This window comes from Rana temporaria, chromosome 4 (genome assembly GCF_905171775.1).
Source record: "Rana temporaria chromosome 4, aRanTem1.1, whole genome shotgun sequence".
Lineage (NCBI taxonomy): Eukaryota > Metazoa > Chordata > Amphibia > Anura > Ranidae > Rana > Rana temporaria.
Genome location: NC_053492.1, coordinates 134468206 through 134489204, shown reverse-complemented (window position 1 = coordinate 134489204; position 20999 = coordinate 134468206). Strand labels below are relative to the sequence as shown.

The 20999-nt window shown below is 45.0% G+C and overlaps 1 protein-coding gene across 2 annotated transcripts in view; it reads right to left on the bottom strand.

The window, feature by feature from the left end:
* The window catches only part of HLTF (helicase like transcription factor), a 92991-nt gene that overhangs the window by 6215 nt on the left and 65777 nt on the right, over window positions 1–20999 (bottom strand). For both annotated transcript variants that reach the window (XM_040349087.1, XM_040349086.1), the window contains exons 20-24: window positions 19813–19991; window positions 19605–19730; window positions 17915–18027; window positions 10072–10252; window positions 7406–7486 (exon numbers count right to left, since the gene is read on the bottom strand). In XM_040349087.1, coding sequence (XP_040205021.1) covers window positions 7406–7486; window positions 10072–10252; window positions 17915–18027; window positions 19605–19730; window positions 19813–19991 — 680 coding nt within the window. The remainder of the gene's footprint in view (window positions 1–7405; window positions 7487–10071; window positions 10253–17914; window positions 18028–19604; window positions 19731–19812; window positions 19992–20999) is intronic.

The window sequence follows — 20999 nt, the reverse complement described above, 5'->3', positions numbered from 1 at the left end:
ATTTTGTAAGTTTGCCCACTTACGACATTTCTTATAGTTGGTGACCAGGTTTCCTCACGTCTCTGGAGAGATTATGGTCCACTCTTCTTTACAGATCTTGTGCGTCTAGACGCGCTCCTAAGGGGGCGTATTTGGCGCAGTATAAATCCTATATCATCATCTATAAATCCTTAAAGCGGAGTTCCACCTAAAAATTGAACTTCCGCTTAATCCACTCCTTCCCCCCTTACATGCCACATTTGGCATGTAATTTTTTTGGGGGGGGGGGGGTCAGGAGGAGTGGGACTTCCTGTCCCACTTCTGCCGAGGGGCTGGTAAGGCGATTAGCTTAATCGCCTTATTGCAGCCCCTCCCTGTAGGCAAGCGCCTCTCCAATCGGACGGCGCCGCTCGTGCATGCACAGTGCCACTCGCGCCTGCGCAGTGGGTGCCCGGCCGTGAACCCGAAAGCTGAAAAGCTGTCACTGCCGGGTGCCCACACTAGGAATGAAGAGGGGGGGGGGGGCGAGGAGCGGAGCCCCGGCCGGCGAGGAGCTGGAACCCTGGAGCAGGTAAATGTCTGTTTATTAAAAGCCAGCAGCTACACTTTTTGTAGCTGCTGACTTTTAATAAACTTAAAAAAAGGCTGGAACACCCCTTTAAGGTTTCTTGGTTGTCTCTTGGCAACTCAAAGTTTTAGCTCCCTCTGTAAATTTTCTATAGGATTAAGTTCAGAATACTGACTAGGCCACTTCGCGACCTTAATATGCTTCTTTTTGAGCCACTTCTTTGTAGCCTTGGCGTTAGGTTTTGGGTCATTGTCATGCTGGAAGACCACCCACGACCCATCTTCAGTGTTCTGGCTGAGGGAAGAAGGTTCTCTTCCAAAATTTTACAATACACGCCCCCATCCATTAGCCCCTCAATGTAGGGATTGTGTTCTTAGAGTCATAGTCAGCATTTTTCTTCCTCCAAACACAGCGAGTCGGGTTCATGCGAAAGAGTTTAATTTTCAAATCATACCGCCAACGCAACAAAAGGAGTTGCTCAAGTAGAATACGCCACCTTCAGATGAAGAGCATAGAGATTTCCGGTGACCAGATAGTCACCAGTCATCTCTATGACCACTGGAGGCCCAGGCATGACGTTATGTCGTCACTTCCAGGCCGCGGGTGTCAACAAAGCGTTGCCTATGGAGATTTGTAAGCACCGAAGTTTGGCGCCATTTCACAAGTGTGCGGAATTTTAAAGCGTGACATGTTAGGTATCTATTTACTCTGCGTAACATCATCTTTTACATTATAAAAAAAATTGGGCCAATTTTACCGTTTTGTTATTTTTTAATTCATGAAACAGTAACCCCCCCCCCCCCCCAAAAAAAACGCATTTGAAAAATTGTTGCGCAAATACCGTGCAACGACCACCATTTAATTCCCTAGGATGTCTTCTAAAAAAAATACATATATAATGTTTGGAGGGTAATTATGATTTTTACATGTAGGAGAGGAGTGCCAGAATAGGCCTGGTATGGAAGTGGTTAAAATACACTTATGATAAAAATTATAGACCCTTATTTTCTTTGTAAGTGGGCAAACTTACAAACTTTGCAGGGGATCAAATTATTATTTTGCCCACTGTATGCACTCACCAGACATATAATCTCTCAATACAGAGCTTATAGTATAATGTAACAAGAATAAAAATTGTGCCACACCATTTCTAAGAGGTCCAGGAAACAACTTTATTCCAATAAAAGTCAGGGGGGACAACCCACAGGAGTATCCATCATTATTTGGGGGTCCAAAACCACCCTCTTCATCAGGGCTAGAAAAAAAACCTAAGGACAAATTTGAATAAAGCTGTGTACAGACCTCTTAGCAGTGGTGTGGTGCTTAAAATTCAATTTTTGTTACATTACACTGTCGGGAGGGGCAATGGATCCTTGAGGGCGTTTTCAGACCTTAGCAGCTGCAGTTCTAAAAGACCCTAGACCTAGAAAAGTAGGCTGATCCTCCACATGCAGGGTAGAACACACTGCATCAATCAGGTTTGAAACAACTCCTTGTATATCTGAGTTATCAGCAGGTGGCTCAATATCAGCCTCCATGAAGGAGGACTGATGAGTGAAAACTAGCTAGAGTCCGGGCAAACAGTCTGAATTAAAGGCTCAGGGGATCAGAAGCAGACTCTGAGGAAGATGGAGCTTGGGCACGCTTAGAGCTTCTGTGGGCTGATTACTCCAGCATCTGGGTACAAACAGGCAGGAAGTTTACAGTGGACAAGGAGGTGCCAGTGGACACGAGGGAGGCCCTGCTTGATGGAGCTGTAGGAGACTCCAATGATGATGACCATACAAGGACAGGTGCCTCAGGTTTTAGATTGCAAGCACTGGTTCTTTCTGAAGCCAACCATGGCAGCAAAACTGTCCTCTATGACCTTAAAAAGACATTGCGCCACCTAGCAGTAAGCAACTAGGCCCAATGTGAGAAAAGGCCTCAACACTCACAAACCCAGGCAGCTGGTGCCGATGAGTGTTTCGGGCAGCTAGCGGTGACCAATGGTCCGTACACATGATCTGAAAAATCGGACAAAAAATACAGCTTTTCGACACGATCGTACGATAATCGGATTGTTAGTACAGAGCTGATCATGACAATCCATCCGATATTATTAGATCGGAAAAGCACAAAAAAATTCCTTGTACAATACCAGATCGTCAGATTTTCGTTTAGTCAGTATAGTTGTCGTCTGAAAATACAATACAAATACAATACAACTAGGGTTGTCCCGATACCGATACTAGTATCGGTATCGGGACCGATACCGAGTATTTGCGCTAGTACTTGTACTCGCGCAAATACTCCCGATACCTGAATAGAATACTTTTTTTTTTTTCTTCTCGAGTGCGGGTGGAGAGGGGGCGGAGCAGAGCAGTCCTCGTATGGGGGAGAGGAGAGCTGCTGCCGCCTTGGACAAAGCCAAGTCAATCCCCCTCCCCCCGCCGCTGCCGATATCTAGTTACTATGCGCTGGGGGAACACAACAGCTGTCATTTGCATTTGAATAGCTGTGTGTTCCCCCGCCGCGCCGTCATGTATAGCCCCTCCCCCTTGCCCGGGCACTTTGATACGACTGTCTATCAAAGTTTCTGGGCAAGGGGGAGGGGCTATACATGACGGCGCGGCGGGGGAACACACAGCTATTCAAATGCAAATGACAGCTGTTGTGTTCCCCCAGCGCAGGGGTCTCCAAACCTCGGCCCGCTTGTGTGTTCGATCCTGCTTTTTGATTGGCTGCTGGGACCGCCGATGTCCCGACAACCAGTGACGTCACAGGCGCGGCACCTCCCCTCTTCCCGCCCGCTGTTTGAAATGACAAATCTTCCACGTGTGTAGCAGCGGGCGGGAGTCGGGACTCTGGAATCTAAGAAGAGGAGCAGAAGCCGGCTACAGCGGAGGCAAGTGAATGTTGCACAACGCTGATGGGGACATTGCTGTGCTGCGCTGATGGGGACACTGGCTGATGGGGACACTGGCTGATGGGGACACTGGCTGATGGGGACATTGCTGTGCTGCGCTGCTGGGGACACTGGCTGCTGGGGACACTGGCTGATGGGGACACTGGCTGATGGGGACATTGCTGTGCTGCGCTGCTGGGGACACTGGCTGATGGGGACACTGGCTGATGGGGACATTGCTGTGCTGCGCTGCTGGGGACACTGGCTGATGGGGACACTGGCTGATGGGGACATTGCTGTGCTGCGCTGCTGGGGACACTGGCTGATGGGGACATTGCTGTGCTGCGTTGCTGGGGACACTGGCTGATGGGGACATTGCTGTGCTGCGCTGATGGGGACACTGGCTGATGGGGACATTGCTGTGCTGCGCTGATGGGGACACTGGCTGATGGGGACATTGCTGTGCTGCGCTGCTGGGGACACTGGCTGATGGGGACACTGGCTGATGGGGACATTGCTGTGCTGCGCTGATGGGGACACTGGCTGATGGGGACACTGGCTGATGGGGACATTGCTGTGCTGCGATGCTGGGGACACTGGCTGATGGGGACATTGCTGTGCTGCGCTGCTGGGGACACTGGCTGATGGGGACACTGGTTGATGGGGACATTGCTGTGCTGCTGGGGACACATTCTGATGGGGACACAAGCTTATGGGGACATTGCTGTGCAGCTGGGGACACTGCTAATGGGGACATTGCTGTTCTGATGGGGACACCGCTGATGAGGACACGAGTGTCCCCATCAATGGTGTCCCCATCAGCACAGCAATGTCCCCATCAGAGGTGTCCCCATCAGCGATGATGGAGACACTGCTGATGGGGACATTTCTGTTCTGATGGGGACATTGCTGGGGACACTGCTGATGGGGACATGGGTGTCCACATCAATGGTGTCCCCATCAGGATAGCAATGTCCCCATCAGAGGTGTCCCCATCAGCGCAGCAATATCCCCATCAGAGGTGTCCCCATCAGCGGTGATGGGGACACATGCTGCTGGGGACACTGCTGATGGGGACATTTCTGTGCTGATGGGGACACCGCTGACAGGGACATTGCTGTGCTGATGGGGATGCTGCGGTGGACACTGATAGGGACATGGCTGAATTTAGGGACATGGCTGCATTTGGGGACACGTGGCTGCATTTTAAAAAAAGTATCGGTATTCGGTATCGGCGAGTACATGAAAAAAAGTATCGGTACTTGTACTCGGTCCTAAAAAAGTGGTATCGGGACAACCCTAAATACAACACATGACATCACTTCACTTTTCCTGTCGTACAAGAATTTGTGACTTTAGTAACCTATTAAATTTCTACTTGCGACTATTAAGCGAAAAAAGTTGTCCGATTTTCAGATAGTGTGTACGGACCATAAGTCATTGTAGACAGGCAGTGGAACGAGACTGGAGATCCACATCATGCTTCAGCAGCAGAAGCGGTTGGTGCTTCCTTTAGGCTAAATAATGAGGATTATGCGCATTGAGCACTCCAAACAGTGCATAACATCAGCGCTCGATACTTCAGCTTTAGTCCTTACTGCGGAAAATTTACGGTGGCAGGAAATGGGAAAATAGCACCCAGAACCTAGAAAGGGTTTCACAGCAAACTTGGCCAGTACACTCAGGCCTGCAAAAGGCCAGCTGCAGACCCCAGTGTCTCAAGAGCACATATGAGTATAGCCCTACAATGTCCAGTCTAGAGGAGCTCATGTACAGCCTCTGAAGCTAGGGCTGAGGAGCTGCCAATCCATATAGCTGCTATATAGAGAGTAAAGCAGGACTTAGCAGTATCCTAAGACATTAGCACACTGAATAGAGTATGGGTTATGTAGGGGCTGGCTTACAACTGTCTGTTTGCCAGTGTCCCAACCTACTGTAGGCAGCAGTATAAACTATCTGTAATAGAGTTCCCAAGTGCCTTAATTGACGATATAGAAAATAGTATACGGTACATCCAGCTTTTATCCGAGATTTGCACCCTTTATTAAATTGTTCCTTTTGACGCTTGGATGAGATTTTCTTGATTATCCTGAATCTGCGCATGCTTTTTTGTTTGATCTGCAGAGAATTGTTTAATGCACATCTGCATAGATTAGTTCATTGCCAAGTATCACATTTAGGAACTACAACATTTCAGTTCTTTAGGATAGGCATTCAAAGACTGTTCTACAGTGTGTGTGTGGCTATGATCCCAAAGTGACCAGATGTCTGCGGTTTCTCTTAAAAAAACACCCCATCCATCTCATCCTCCAGTCATACCATTGCTGCACTATTGTAAGCCTCAGTAGTACCTAGCCTGTTTGCTGATGTCTTCATTTTGCTGACCTGACCAAGCGCAACAAGGAGGAAAACCCTATTGTAGACCCAGTCTCCCAAGAAGGTGCTGGAGCAATTCTTTCTAGAGCTGTGAAGGACAGAGGCAGAGACACAGCACCACATTTTACACAATTTGCCAGAACCCCCGAGAAGGACCCACTCTCCAAGTCTACCTTCTTTTATCAACAGAGGTGCAGTAGGAACAGAAGGCAGAAACCCTGCTGAACTCCTGTGAACATGAGTGCCTCAAAACCATTCTGGGGGCCTCAGTAAGTACTACTTAGGCCCCATACACACGATGACCGTATCCGCTGATAAATCCTCTCGTGGATTTCAGCAGATTTCTATGCAATGGCGTGTACACACCATCGCATTGAAATCCGCACCGAAATCCTCTGGCGATGACGTGTCGCGCCGTCGCCGCGATTATGACGCGGCGACGGGCGTCATATAAGGAATTCCACGCATGCGTTGAATCATTGCGACGCATGCGGGGGATCCCTTCGGACGGATGGATTCGGTGAGTCTGTACAGACCAGCGGATCCATCCGTTGGGATGGATTTCAGCATATGGATTTGTTGAGCATGTCAGCAAATATTCATCTGCTGGAAATCTATCCCAGGGGAGATTTATCCGCGGATAAAGATCCGCTGGCGTGTACACACCATAGGATCTATCCGCTGAAACCCATTTGCTGGGATTTATCTGCGGATGGATTCTATGGTGTGTATGGGGCCTAACTCTCCTGATACTAAGCCACCTCCTCAAGCAGCCCACTTCTACTAATCCTGACTTATGCATAACCTCTCTGTCTGGTACCTCCCAAAAAAATGCTCATTTGGCAGGGAATTTAGAACATTAGAGATTGCACAAATGCTATGGAGGATATGTTGACCCCCCTATACAGCAGAACACCAGAGTCACCTGTCAGAAAATATCTTAACACGCTAACAGAATTAAGGACATTGTAAATAGACTATGTTCAGGTCATGTGTAGAAGGAAGGTCACAAGTTGAGTTCCCAGAGTGCTGGCTGAAAAATACCTTTGGGCTCTTGTGTAGAGCAAGCTCACAGGGATCCCTTCATACGCCACCACCAGGTGCCGCGCTTTAAAAATAGAGATATTATCCAAAAAAAAAAAAAAGCAGGCAACATGAGGATCTGGAGCTTGCAAGCTCCAAATTATGTCTCCTTCTGGACTTTCTAAGGTACAATATCTCAAAGGGCTAAATATTTTGATGTCGGACAATGTCTTCACAAACATCCCTTCACAAACGCTCATCCCAGCGAAGCGGAGAATTGTGCCTAGGGAGGCACACACTTCTGACACCCCCAGCTGCAGCTGTCACAGGCTGACTGGATAAAGACTGCTCTACAACATTCATGAAGGCACTAGCAGGGAATATTTACAGGAAAAAACACTTGCTGCAGCTGCAAAAACTCAGCCTGTAAAAATGTTTTGAATTCCCTGCTGGCACTGGCAGCACATATGTCAGGTGAAGACTATACACCAGCGTCTTCTCAGCATCCCTCATCTGCAAATAGGATAATCACTTATTATTTACCTATTATACCATTATTTGTTATACGTTACCTTAGTAACAATAACTTCTTTGGTCTGTCCCAGTCTATGACATCGATCAAAGCATTGCTCCTCAGCAGCTGGATTCCATGCCTTAAATACAGTGAACCAAACAATAAGCAAGATTGGAATTGAAACCCTTCATTTATCTCTGGTGCATTGAATTGCTTTAAAAGTCACATCATTTAGATGATTTGTGTAGGTAAATGTCACATGGTCTCAAATAAATGTGAAATATCTGTGTCTGAAAGGTACTAGTTTGTTAAATAAGACGCTTAAACAGCATGAAGACCAATAGCCAGATTCAGAGAGAGTTACGCCGGCGTATCAGTAGATACGCCGTCATAACTCTGAATCTGCTCCGTCGTAAATTTAAGTGTATTCTCAAATTGAGCTACACTTAAATCTAGCTAAGATACGACCGCCTGCGCCGTCGTATCTTAGCTGTCTATTTACGCCGGCCGCTAGGGGCGTGTCGACGCGGAAAATGAAGGGAACGCCACCCAGCGGACGCCGAAGAATTGCATCTTAGATTGTACGCCTGTCGGATCTAACCCAAATGCCGTCGTATCTTGTTTTGAGGATTCAAAACAACGATACGACGCGGGAAATTTGAAAGTACGCCGGCATACTCTCTTTGTGGATCTGCCCCACACGGTTTACCTTCAATATACTCAACACTGCTAGGTTTGCTAGCTGGGATCAATGGCTAACTGAGACGATTAAACTATCGATACTGACCAATACAAACTTTTTGTGGTTAGATCCAAGGAGGAATTGCCCTATCTCTCCAATGTTTGCTCTTAAGTGGCAGGACTGCTGTAATATTCTCTGCCTCCACATGGCGGGATAGAAACCAATTTATGGTTTCCAAACTTACCACAGGGGGGACTGCTGTTATCTGACTTTGAAAATCATCCAGTGAAAATGGGTCTATTGCGCTACTGCGAGTTTTGGAACGTGTACCTTTAAAATAAAATTAAAACCTTAAGCTGCTAGATCTGAAAGGTGCACAAATACCAAAAATAAATATGAGGATAAGGAGTGATCAGCGCTACAGTGAAATAAGGTAAAAAGCAAAAAATGGCTGGGATAGCCAACACTCTGTGAGCTAAGTGATACAGGGATAGGCTATGATAGCAAACCTCAAAAGGTCCAACCTAGTACCTGTCGGATGGGCCACAACGGCCAAATCCTAAGTGATATATATCAAGAAAAATATGAATAAAATATCAAACAAATAAGAGCAATCTAATATTGCAAGGGATCATAATATGGATACAAATAATAGGTTTGCTATCATAGCCTATCCCTGTATCACTTAGCTCACAGAGTGTTGGCTATCCCAGACATTTTTTGCTTTTTACCTTATTTCACTGTAGCGCTGATCACTCCTTATCCTCATTTGAAAATCATCCGTATCTACCCAGTAAATGTCCTGAAGAAGCATTCTCTTTGAAACGCATAGACAAAAGCATGTAGAGGAATTTATGGACTCTATTTAACAATACATTCATATAAGTATTTGTGTCCACATGGACTTCACCGCTATCCATATCCTCTTGCTTATTGGGTACTGTTAATTTTGTCTGTCAGTAAGGTGCTATGTATGTCTATGTTTTTTTTTTATTACAATTTGTATTTTTTGTAATAAAGACTGTATATATTTATTAAACACTTTTTTGGTCTCATGTTGTGCCCACAAAAAACATTTGTTTTTTGATTGAGGTGTTTCAACTCAATCAATCTTTTCTATCCTCCACACTGGCTCTCACCGCTGTCAGTCTGCAATTGTGACTGCGAAGACTACCCTGCAGTAGAGCGTTCTGAAAGCGAGGCTTGAGGCACTCATGGATCGCAGCGTGGAAGGGATGACATTGATGGTGGTGCAGGGGATGGTCTATGTGGACAGCTTTACCCCAGATCCCTGCATACTTAGATGTGCCTGTTTTAATCATCAACCATGTGAGTTGCTAAATGTTGTACCTTCATATACTTAGATGTGCCTGTTTTAATCATCAACCATGTGAGTTGCTAAATGTTGTACCTTCATTAAATGTAACCATATTGCTACACTTAGAGGCTCCTCTCTTCTATTTTATACTCAGTTGTGATATGACAGGTACATTATTCCCTATCCCAGGAGACCGGGCTGCAGAGCATTACATCAGCAGCTCAGCTCCTACCTCCTCCTCCCTCCGCGGGGCCAGTAGGAGAGCGTAGCAGTGCCTCGCGCATGCGCAGTAAGGACTCGGCATGAAGCCGTAATGCTTCACTACCAGATTCCCTTATCGGCAATGGTGGCGGCAGCACCTGACAGCTGATGGAAACATCAGCTGCGGTGCCGATATCGCTGGACTCCAGGACAAGTAAGTGTCCTATTAATAAAAGTCAGCAGCTGCAGTATTTGTAGCTGCTGGCTTTTCATTTTTGCAGGGCTGGGTGGACCTTTAGCTTTAATGTGTAAATATACCTGACATCTAGAGCCATGGGACATAAAGTTAGTGCTATTCTGAAATATTATGTGGTCATTGTAAATGGAACTTTCAGCTAAACTTGCTTTTTACTGTACCAGTAAAGTATTTTAAAAATCTTTATCTGGGCTGTGTCTGAGCATATAGTGCCATCAGTGTAATATAATTTAACAAAAATTACCACCATTTTATTAAACTACTTACAGGATCCATCAGGAACACACGAGACGCCGCTGTCAGATTAAGACCGACTCCTCCTGCTTTCAGTGACAGCAGCATAATGGTTGGAGAATCTTTATGACTGCTTTGGAATGACTGGATTGCTTCTGTTCGCTTTTTCTGGTTCATAGATCCATCCAGGCGTGTAAATGTGAAGCTGGACTCTCTACAAACAAAAAATAGGACAGTGTACCGTTTCCACGACAACAGACACTGCATGGATAAAACACATCTGACTTGGCATTAATCCTGTACTGCTTTGAATAAAATCTAGGTTACATAACTGCTAATGGGGGAAGAAGAGGGAGGTCAAAAGGCTGAACATGACTGGATGCATGAAACCATATTATACTCCTGAGCCACAATTTGTAATAAAACCACTAAGATTTTTTATTAAAGTGGAACTTCAATCAGAAAATTATATCCTGATAGATCACTTCAGGCTGACCCCTTTTGCAGGTATAGCTATATAAAACATTAAAAATTAGTACCAATACGGTTTTAAGTATAACTTCAATTTTGTGGGGGGGGGGGGATAGCAAAATAAAGAAAAATATAATGCAACGTATACAATTGCGACACAAGTAATACTGTAATAGAAGGTTATTAAAAATTACCTTTTGTTTTCAACCGCTGAAATGTTCCTAAAATGCAATGCAGTATGGCTACCTGGAGGTGAATATGATGATATTTCTTGGGTAGTGCTGGACACAACTGTGTACAGAAGGCCTCCAGGTTGCCATATTACATTGAATGTTACAGAAAATTACAGCGGCTGCAGATTGAAAAGAAAAAGGTAATTTTTAACAACATCACATTCAAGTACAAGTTCTAAACAGGACATGAATTAGGCGCACACTGCACCACTTTTAGAATGCATACAAAAATGCTTTAACAAAATCTGTCTGCCCCAGTCTTTAGAAATTCCAGGAGTATCTGGCAGCATCAACTCAAAACAGATATCAATTTTAGGTGGCCTTTCTGGATGTCTCTGCTTCCTGCTGATATAACTAAAGGGAAGAGTTAGGCCCCTTTCACACGAGCGACTGTTCTGCCACAGTTAAAAAAAGGGATTATGTAATGTAATGAATGGCTCTGTGTCCCGTGGTGTACGATAAATACCTGTAAAATTATTTTCTTGGAGTACACCACGTGACACAGAGCCATTAATTACATAATGGGTTAAGGGTCACCAGAGGTGATTGGACACTGGCACAACCAATTGAAGACAGTTCCCCTCCATATAACCCCTCCCATCAGGGAAGCACCTCAGTTTTGTAGCAACAATAAGGTTCCCATAAGTAGGGGGGACCTCTGTGTCCCGTGGTGTACTCCAAGAAAAGGATTTTACAGGTAAGCTGTTATAAAAGTCCCTTTTTCTTTATCGTACACCACGGGACACAGAGCCATTCATTACATAATGGGACGTCCCAAAGCAATGCTCAATATGAAGGGTGGGAGACACAGATCAAACAGGCCACTATACTGCTGCCTGCAGCACACTTCACCCGAAGGCGGTATCCTCATGTCCTTTCACATCTATTTGATAGAATCTGGAAAATGTGTGGACTGAAGACCGAGTTGCAGCTTTACAGATCTGAGTCATCGAAGCCTGGTGATGCACTGCCCATGAAGCACTTATCGCTCTGGTAGAGTGTGTCTTAACAGAAAAAGGAGGAGCCCTGTTCTATAAACCATAAGCTTGAATAATTACTTGTAGAATCCACTTGGAAATGGTGGATCTCGATGCTGCTTGGCCCTTCCAGGGTCCATCTGACAAAATAAACAAAACATTTGTTTTACGTATCTGAGCGTTGCTTGCAGATACACCTTTACTGCTCTCACTAGATCCAGAGAGTGCAATAATTTTTCCTCCGCTGTCCGTGGATCCGGTGCCAGTTTTCTATCCCTGGGATGAAGATTGCAGAAAGACAAGGAACATGATCTTTTGTCCATGTAAAATTTCAAATCACCTCCTTCTGAGCACCCTGACTGTAGGCGCCTCCTTGGCGATTGATGTAAGCTACTGCAGTAGCATTGTCGGATTGAATCTGAACCGGGTAGCCCTGTAACCTGTGTGTCCAGGTTCTGAGGGCTAGATATATTGCCCAGATCTCCAGTATGTTGATGGGCAGACTCTCTACGTATTGGCCCAGGTTCCCTGGGCTGAGGCTTCTTTCGAATACTGCTCCCCAGCCCGATAGGCTGGCATCCATAGACACCACCTTCCAGGTGACTGGGAGAAAGGATCTTCCTTTCTGCAAGTTTTCGGTCTTTAGCCACCAGTTGAAGCTTTGGCGTATTTGTGGAGACAGATGCATGGGTAACTCCAGAGCTTGGATCTCTTTGTTCCAGGCAGTTAGGATACTGCTTTGAAGTAGTCTCGAATGCAACTGGGCGTAAGGGACAGCCTCGAACGAGGCTACCATCTTTCCCAATAGCCTCATGCAAAGGCGAATAGACGGCCCCCTCTTTGCCCTGACCTTGTGGCTCAGGTTTTTCAGAGACTGTATCTTTGGCTCTGGCAGGAATACCCTGTTTTGGGCTGTGTCTATGATGCCCAGATACTCTACCCTTCTTTGGGTTTGTAGAGAGAATTTTTGTAGGTTTACAATCCATCCTAAATGCTCCAGGTATTTTACCGTAGTGAGCACAGCGTGATCCAATCCTGCCACTGATTGATCTATCACAAGTAGATCGTCCAGATAGGCTGTTACCACTGGATGGGTACATGTAAATATGCGTCATTGCTGTCTATGGACATCCTGAATTCTCCACCTTGTAGGGTGGCGACCACGGATCGACTTGTTTCCATTCGGAAATGGCGAATGTTCAGAAATCGTTTTATAGATCTTAGATCCGGGATGGGTCTGACGTCTCCATTTGGTTTTGGGATCACAAAGAGGTTTGAATAAAAACCTGAACCCTGCTCTTTTTTGGGGGTACTTCTGTAACTACCCCTTGAGACAGCAAGTGATCCAAATCCTTGAAGAAGGATCCTCTTTTTTGTGGATCTTTGGAGAGTCTTGAACTTCGGAACTAAGAAGATGGGATCTCTCGAAATTCCAGTTTGTACCCTGAGGATACTGTGGATACTACCCACTTGTCCTGGATTTCTGTCTGCCATGCCGCTGAAAACTGACAGTCATCCCCCCACTCAGCCGAGCGGGGACGCCCCTTCACAGAGGGGCTTTGAGGTCTTTGCTTGTTAGCTCTTGAACCCCGCGGCTTCTTGAGCCCGATTTCCTTTGGCCTTGGAGGCTGGCTGAAAAGGCTGTCGCCACTGGCTGGAGGCAGGTTTTCCCGGAACAGTGGAAAGAGAACGTTTAAAACAAGGTCGCTTGTTTTTCTTTTTCTCAGGTAAAAGAGTGGTCTTGCTACTTGATATCTTCTGGATACTTTTCCAGGTCGTCCCCAAAGAGGCATTAGCCAGGGGGGGGGGGGGGGTCTCCACCCCTAGAGGCCAGCCTTCGAAGCCGCCACCTCCCAGGTAACAGGCACAAAGGATCTTCCTTTCTGCCAATCTTTTGGTTAAGAACCACCAACTGAAACTCCAGCATATCCCTGGGACCAGACTCTTTGGATAATGCTAGGTTAGGATCCACTCGTTCCAGGCCGACAGAATAATGTTTATATCAGCCTTGAATGAAACTGAGCATAGGGAACCGCTTTGCATGAAATGTAAGGAACTGTTCCTTGCCTTGACCACATAGACCAGCTTTCTCATAGCGCTGATCTTGTCTAAAAAAAAACTCTCCTTTTTGGGCTGTGTCCCAAACATTCCAAGCTTCTTTCCAAATGAAAGAATGTACCTTTAGACTGAGATCCTAACCCAGGAAATCCAGATACTTGACCATGCTGGACACACTTAGGTCCAGCCATGCTACTGACTGATCTATCAGCAGGAGTTTGCCTCGGTATGCTATTACTGCTATACCCTGGGCCTAAAGACCTGCTAGAGGCGGGCCCTAGCACCCTGTAAACCTGGGCACGGTGGCTAACCCAAGGGGCAAGACCACCAACTGGAGAAGGTGTTGTTCCCCTGCGAAACACAGACAATCTCTGCAGTGCCACGTAAATAAACACATATGCAAATGGCTCCCCATATGTGTATGTGGCAAGTGTTAAAGCCATATGCCTCTATGGAAGCGTGTGTTCATGGAAGCATGAATTCATACAAATATGTTTTAGGCAAAACAAGGGCGCGCTGTATACACGCATACAGATAGCATGTGTGCTATGGAACGAGCATCTTGCAAGCAAGCATGCGTTTATGAACTGGTTATGCAACATTGCGCAACATGTACCCATGCAGACACATATTCCTCTGTAAACACAAGGAATCCTGCATAATTAAGGAAACTTTAATTATCATGCCTCATTATGCAACCATGCAAAATCTAGGCAAATATGCAACTTTAAGCAATCATGCATCCTTATGCGATTCAGCATTTTTCATGCGATCAAACATCTTATGCATTTTAAGCACTACTGTGTGGACAAGTACCCTATGTGTGACCAAGGACTCTTGTGTGATCAGGCAACCATGTGTGATCCAGCATCTTTATGCAATCAAGCATTTTATGCGATTTTAGGCATTTTTGTGCAAATAAACCTCTCCGTGCGACTTAAGCACTTTAATGTGACCAAGCATCCCCATGTGACTATGTAAAAAACATGTAAACCCATACAAACAGAAACATGTATCTTTACGTGATCAACAATAAACATGTTCTGTTACTTGTTTTTACCCCACATGCATTTTGAACATTCCAAACTCATGTATTTTATGCACACATGTGGACTGGTAAAGAGGAAGTTATCCTCTGCAGATGTGCATTTCCGCAATCATGCGATATAGCTATTGTGCATTAGCAATGTGCATACCAGCAACTGTACATCCCATAGTTGTGCGTTTGGTTAGCATGAAGCCAGCACCAGGATAAGGACCCTGTTGATGTTTTTCTAGCAACCTATAGGATTCTTTTTTTTTTTTTTTAAAACCCCAAGGAGGAGACAGAGGCTTTGGCCGTCTAGGCTGAGGGTAAGTTATATGCAGTATGAATCTCTGAAAAAGACTGCAGCTGCAACCCAGAACTTGTGAGGCTTCTGATAGCTCCTCCTTGTTAGACTGCACCTGTTCTCTGTCCTCTGATGGTGAACTTTCATCCTCAGGTCTTTTAATCCTTTTGAGGATTTAGAGCAGGGAAAGGGGCACACCCCGGTTTCTGATTCTTGTGAGGATGCTGCGAATATAGCAGTTAACCTCTTATAGACCAACAAATGCAATGCAAAAAAACATCCAAACAGACATATGCAATGTTGGGGGAGGCTGCAATGCCTGACAGGGCCGATGGCTCAACCTGTGGGCTGCCTCAAGTCTCTACAGGGGAGGATGGTATCATGCAGGCATGAAAAGGACCACCAGATTCAGGTGGCGATACCCTGGTTCCCTTTTATATTCCTGCCCCTGAACCTTTTCTACAGGGAGATGAAAGTCCTAAGCTGAAAGCATAGGAACTTAACACAGGTGCATCAACAGCTGAACTTAGTCTAGCAAAAAAACAATGCCTGCTAATCTGCACAGCTAGATGCTGAGTAGGCGTCTTAGGTATGTCTGTATCCAACACAAACGAGGTGCTTACGTGCCCCAAGCTGCTGTGTCCCTCTGGTTTTACAGAGCTCTGACGTCTGGGCTTTTTTGAAGGGCCCGTCCTGCGTATGCACCATGAGCCGGCAAGCACATGTGCATGCCCCAGTGGCAACCACATCGTCCCCCCGCCTACAAAAGTGTGCCCCCCTCACGCAAGCACGCGTAGGGAAATAGTGGAGGCGGGGGAGAGAGATCCCCCCCCCCCCCAAGGACCCAGACTATGAGAGACTTCCCACACAACTGTGGCAGAGCCTGAAGCAGAGGAAGTGAGCCGCTCAACAGACCGGTTAACACTGAGCTTTCATTCCTGGAGAGCATGGTAAGCAAAACACGAGGTATGTCTCTTTACTGCCTCTAGTGGCGGAAAACAGATAAGACATGCAGCTACTCATGGAAGACAATCCTTAAGGTATTTACCTAGGATTGTCTTCACTTACCTTATCCCCGCTGCAGGATACTGCTGATCACAGACAGACCCAATCTTCACCCATCACCGCGGGTTAAGTCAACAGACCTTCAGGGACCAGGATCCAAGACAGGGTTTCCACTCCCCTGGAACTGTACCGCATCCTGCCAGAAATCTTTTGGTATGTGGTTATAACCAAAGTACTGGAACCAGGATCTAGCCCTCCGAAGAGAGGCATTACAGGCAAAAACCTTGCGCTTCGGATACAAAGCCCCAGGTACCATCCACTTTGGCCCAAGGCACTTTGGATAGATCTGGTTTTTATGGAGGCTATTTAAATCCAGCATGGATCCCTCCAGTGGAGCTCCTCAGAGCACATCTTCACTCATGACCAACACCTTAGACACTGGCGAAAAAACAGGAGGTGCTCCCAGTATGAGAGGAAACTTCCTGTCTAATTGATTACAACAGTGTCCAGCACCTGAAGGTGGAATATAACCCACTTAGTAATTACTAGGCTCTGTGTCCTGTGATGTACGATAAAGAAAATCATTTTTTAGGACTCTGACCTCTTACCTTATCCACGCCGCAGGTTTTCTGCTGAGATCAGACAGTACCAATCTTCGCCCCCCATGGCGGGCAGTGTGTGCCAACCTTCAGGGATATGGGTTCCTATTTAAATCTCCCCTGGGCCTTGTAAAAGACTCTGACCAGGACTTTTAGCGAAGTAGCGAAAGTGCTAGACGTCAGAGCCTAGTCCTCCAAAAAAAGACATTACAGGCAACGCCTCGTGCATGAGGCCCAGATCCCATCCAGTATTGACCTAATTTAGGCGTCTTGGGTGGGTCCGGAAGCATAGCTCTTTTACCCCCAGAGGGTCTCTTTGGCAGAGCTTTCCTTTTAGCATCCTATCGTGCCCAACACCTTTAGACACTGATGGGAGGGGTTATATGGAGGGGATCTGTCTTCAATCAGTTGTGCCAGTGTCCAATCACCGCTGGTGACCCTTGACCCATTATGTAATGAATGGCTCTGTGTTCGGTGGTGTACGATAAGGAAAGCATGTTTTGTTATTTTGAAATTCAGAGAATCCTGGCACAGTGTTCACTTGCAGTTGTATAATGCGACTAGCTGCGTTTACGTGCGGCTGCTTTTAGCTGCGTTGGAACATTCTTGCCATTTCTGATGTGCTTCCTGTTTATCTTTCCTTGTTTCCACTGCTATCTGCAGGTGAAATAGTACACTGCGATTACCTGCAGTTATGTATAAATAGCTGCAATAAATCATTCCTGGATGCAGTCAAATACATTTTTTCTAACCACACCAAACCCCATGTAACAAACCCGTTGCTAAACGCAGTGTGTGAATGGGGACATAAGAAAGTTCTCGGAATTTCAAAATAACAAAACATGCTTTTAACTGCGGCAGAACAGCCGTCCATGTGAAAGGGGCCTTAGAATCTTAATCAAGTTTTACGGTTGTATGCGCTTCATCTGTGAAAAAGTTTAGAGACAATAAGTGAGACGACTTTTGCCACAAAATGAGCGGAAATGCATCTTTGACAGATGTCCCAGGAACACGTCTCCTCAATGGGAGATTACCTTTTTCCTCTGTTGCAGTGACAGCTGTATACTTTTAGATTGTTGTTTTCTTCAATGGTCACCAGAACAAAAAGTGAAATGGCTCATAAACTGGAAACAGACAACAACTGGGACACAAAGAACAGCTTTAAATCAACACTATGCTGGTATACGCTTAGTGTTTCTTACCTGAGAGCTGTTTGGATCAATGATAAGAATGCAGTGAACTGTGAAACAATGATACTTTTGACATGTGGATCTTTCTTTTTCTCTTCTGTCAGCGCATGCATTAAAGCACTTATCTGTAATGCAAAAATTAATGGCATTTGAACGACTACATAATACACTAGGTCTCAGACTAGGCTTAAAATGTATGCAAGGGCTTTTTTTTTTTACAATAGAATAAGAAGGCATTAGTCACTTTGGGGTTGATTTACAGAAACTGGAGAGGGCAAAATCTGGTGAATCTCTGCATACTAACCAATCAGCTTTCAGGTTTTACTGTCAAAGCGTACTTGAACAACCTGAAGTTAGAAGCCAATTGGCTATCATGCACAGCTGCACCAGATTTTGCACTTTTCAGCTTTAGTAAATCAACCCCTTTGTCATGGTTTTATTGCTGTCTATGTCCCCACAATGGAAATTCAGCCCTCTATTAGTCCTGGCCGTTTCCTTGATGACGCTTATGGATGTGTAAGCATAGGGAGGAGCTTAACTTGTGATGTCATCATGCCTGCCAAGTGCAAGCTGGTGCAGCGTTTTATCATTGTCTGCTGTTTTTACCTTGTAAATTGTAATTACCTGTCTGTATATATTTATTTTTTTTACAATAAACATGTAATACAGAGTTTACACTATGTACGGCCTTTGTTCCTTTGCATAACATCCTGCATGTGGTTATATGGCTGAGCTGCTTAATACTGGAGGCACCTAGGTTTTTATTGGATAGAAGAAGATCCTGGACTGCCGCACACATTAAAACAATGTCTTTATTGTACAAATGAAATCCAAAAAACAACCAAAGCGATGCAGTCAAAATGAAGTGAACAACAGGAAAAAGGTGGCTGACATGTTTCACATCATGTGATGCCAACTCGCTACGAGTAAGCATCACATAATGTGAAACATGTCAGCCACCTTTTTCCTGTTGTTCACTTCATTTTGACTGCATCGCTTTGGTTGTTTTTTGGATTTAATTTGTACAATAAAGACATCGTTTTAAGGTGTGCGGCAGTCCAGGATCTTCTTCTATCCAATGAACCTGTGCATAGCCAGCGCCCTTTTGGTTTAGTGGGACGGAAGCAAAGCCAAGGGATCAGCAGTTTTTAAAGCGGTATCATCTCTCACCTAGGTGTTTATGCTGGTGGTTTGCTGTTGGAAGCCTGGAATCATCTAAAATTTTAACATGCCTTGTTGATCTCTGTGATTGGGGATTAACATAATTTGGCGAGAGGCTCATACAGGTAGTGAAGGGCACAAGGTCACACGTGTGTTTCAAGAATCGTGCATTCTGCTGGTGGAAGGCTGGAATTTCTGATTTACTTCTGTTTGAATAGACACATTTTTTTATATTTATTTTCACAACACTTGAGAATAATTGATTTTTATGTTTATAGTGATGTTTGTGCTTGTATGCGCACTTATTTTTTGTTCAATTTAGTCCTGGTGCCCATTGTCAGAGACAAAGTGAGGAGAAATCCAAATAATTTTGAGTTGTCAGGGGAGACCCGTTCCTGTGACAACTATTTAAAGATCTCCTGTTGTGTCTCTATGACAGCAAGTGAAAATAAATCTCCCCGGTATAACACAGGCAGAAAACAACCTTCACCTTTAAAAAAAGAAATAAGAATTAAATGTAAAGATGTATTGCATGTCTTACTTTGGAACTGGACATCCATTTCTGATCATTATTTTGTCTGTCACTCGGGTCGCACTCGTCCTCTGGACATTCCAGCAAATGCTCCATGTACAGTTCACCTCTGCACATAGGACACTTTGGATTTGGCTGTAGGGAAAATGCAGGTTAAACACTGAAAATATTTAGTAGATCATTATTTAATAGTAAAAAGGAAAAAGAAAACACTTACCTTATTTCTGTGAATAACTTGACAAATGCACTCTTTACAAAAGACATGCGCACAGCGGGTTATAACTGGCATGTTCAGAGACTCCAGACATATAGAACATTCTTCATCTGAGCCTGAGCTCAGCACCATCTTTATCTTGTTCACCAGCTTCTCTCGCAACTCATCAGGGGTTGAACCAGCTGAAAATGTACATGTAAAGAGACATGCACTGTGTTTTAGTTCAGGATATCATCTTTACACATCTTGTGTATATCCAGCCCGAACTTTTTCTTTTTTTTTTTGGTTAGAGTGGGGAAGGATTATAAACCCGTTATAACCCGTATTAGAGAGATTTCACCTCACTTCCTGTCTTGCTAACAACATTACACTAGACAGGAAGTGAGAATAATTATTTAACAGCAACAAAAATGCTTTCCTTTAGTAGAATATGGAAAATCTAGAATCAATGTCAGATTATATTTCTGTCTATACTCCCTGTTAAATATTTAATCTTATTTCCTATCCGGTGAAACTGTTGTGAGCAGGAGAAGAGGCGAGGATAAATCCCTCTAATAGCACACAAAATAGCAGTAAAAAACAAATCCTTCCACACTGTTCAAAACTAGAAGCTTTTGACTTGACATACACATTAAAGGTAGCAGGTCACTTCAGATTCAATCTCTTCTTTAAAGTGTAAGTCCATCCTATCCTAAAACTAAAATCCCTGCATCTACAGATATCGACGATCTAACACTCACCTATCTAGCTCTGTAAAGGAGAAATCAGTATACATACCTTTTCTGAAGCCGATCTGGGCTCCATCACGAAAGCTCTGAAGAGGACGCAGCTGACAACGGCTGTAAAAACAATGGGGAGTGACGTCACTCATAGAAATACTATGTGGCTTCCGTTGTCGGCTGTCTTCTGCACCCACCTCCACAACGAAGACGTGGCTGACAGCTCAGCGTGGGATTGTGTCGGATCGGCTGCAGAAAAGGTATGTGTACTGATTTCTTCTTTACAGGGCTAGATAGGAGAGTGTTAGATCATGGATATCTGTAGATGCAGAGATTTTAGTTTTAGGATGGACTTCTACTTTAAGGATTCTATAACAAGTACCAGGCCACTAAGGTGGGTATGGAAACGTTCCATTGACTGCCCCAGGGATTCCACACAGCTGGGAGAGTCTGCAAAATATCTAGGCCATC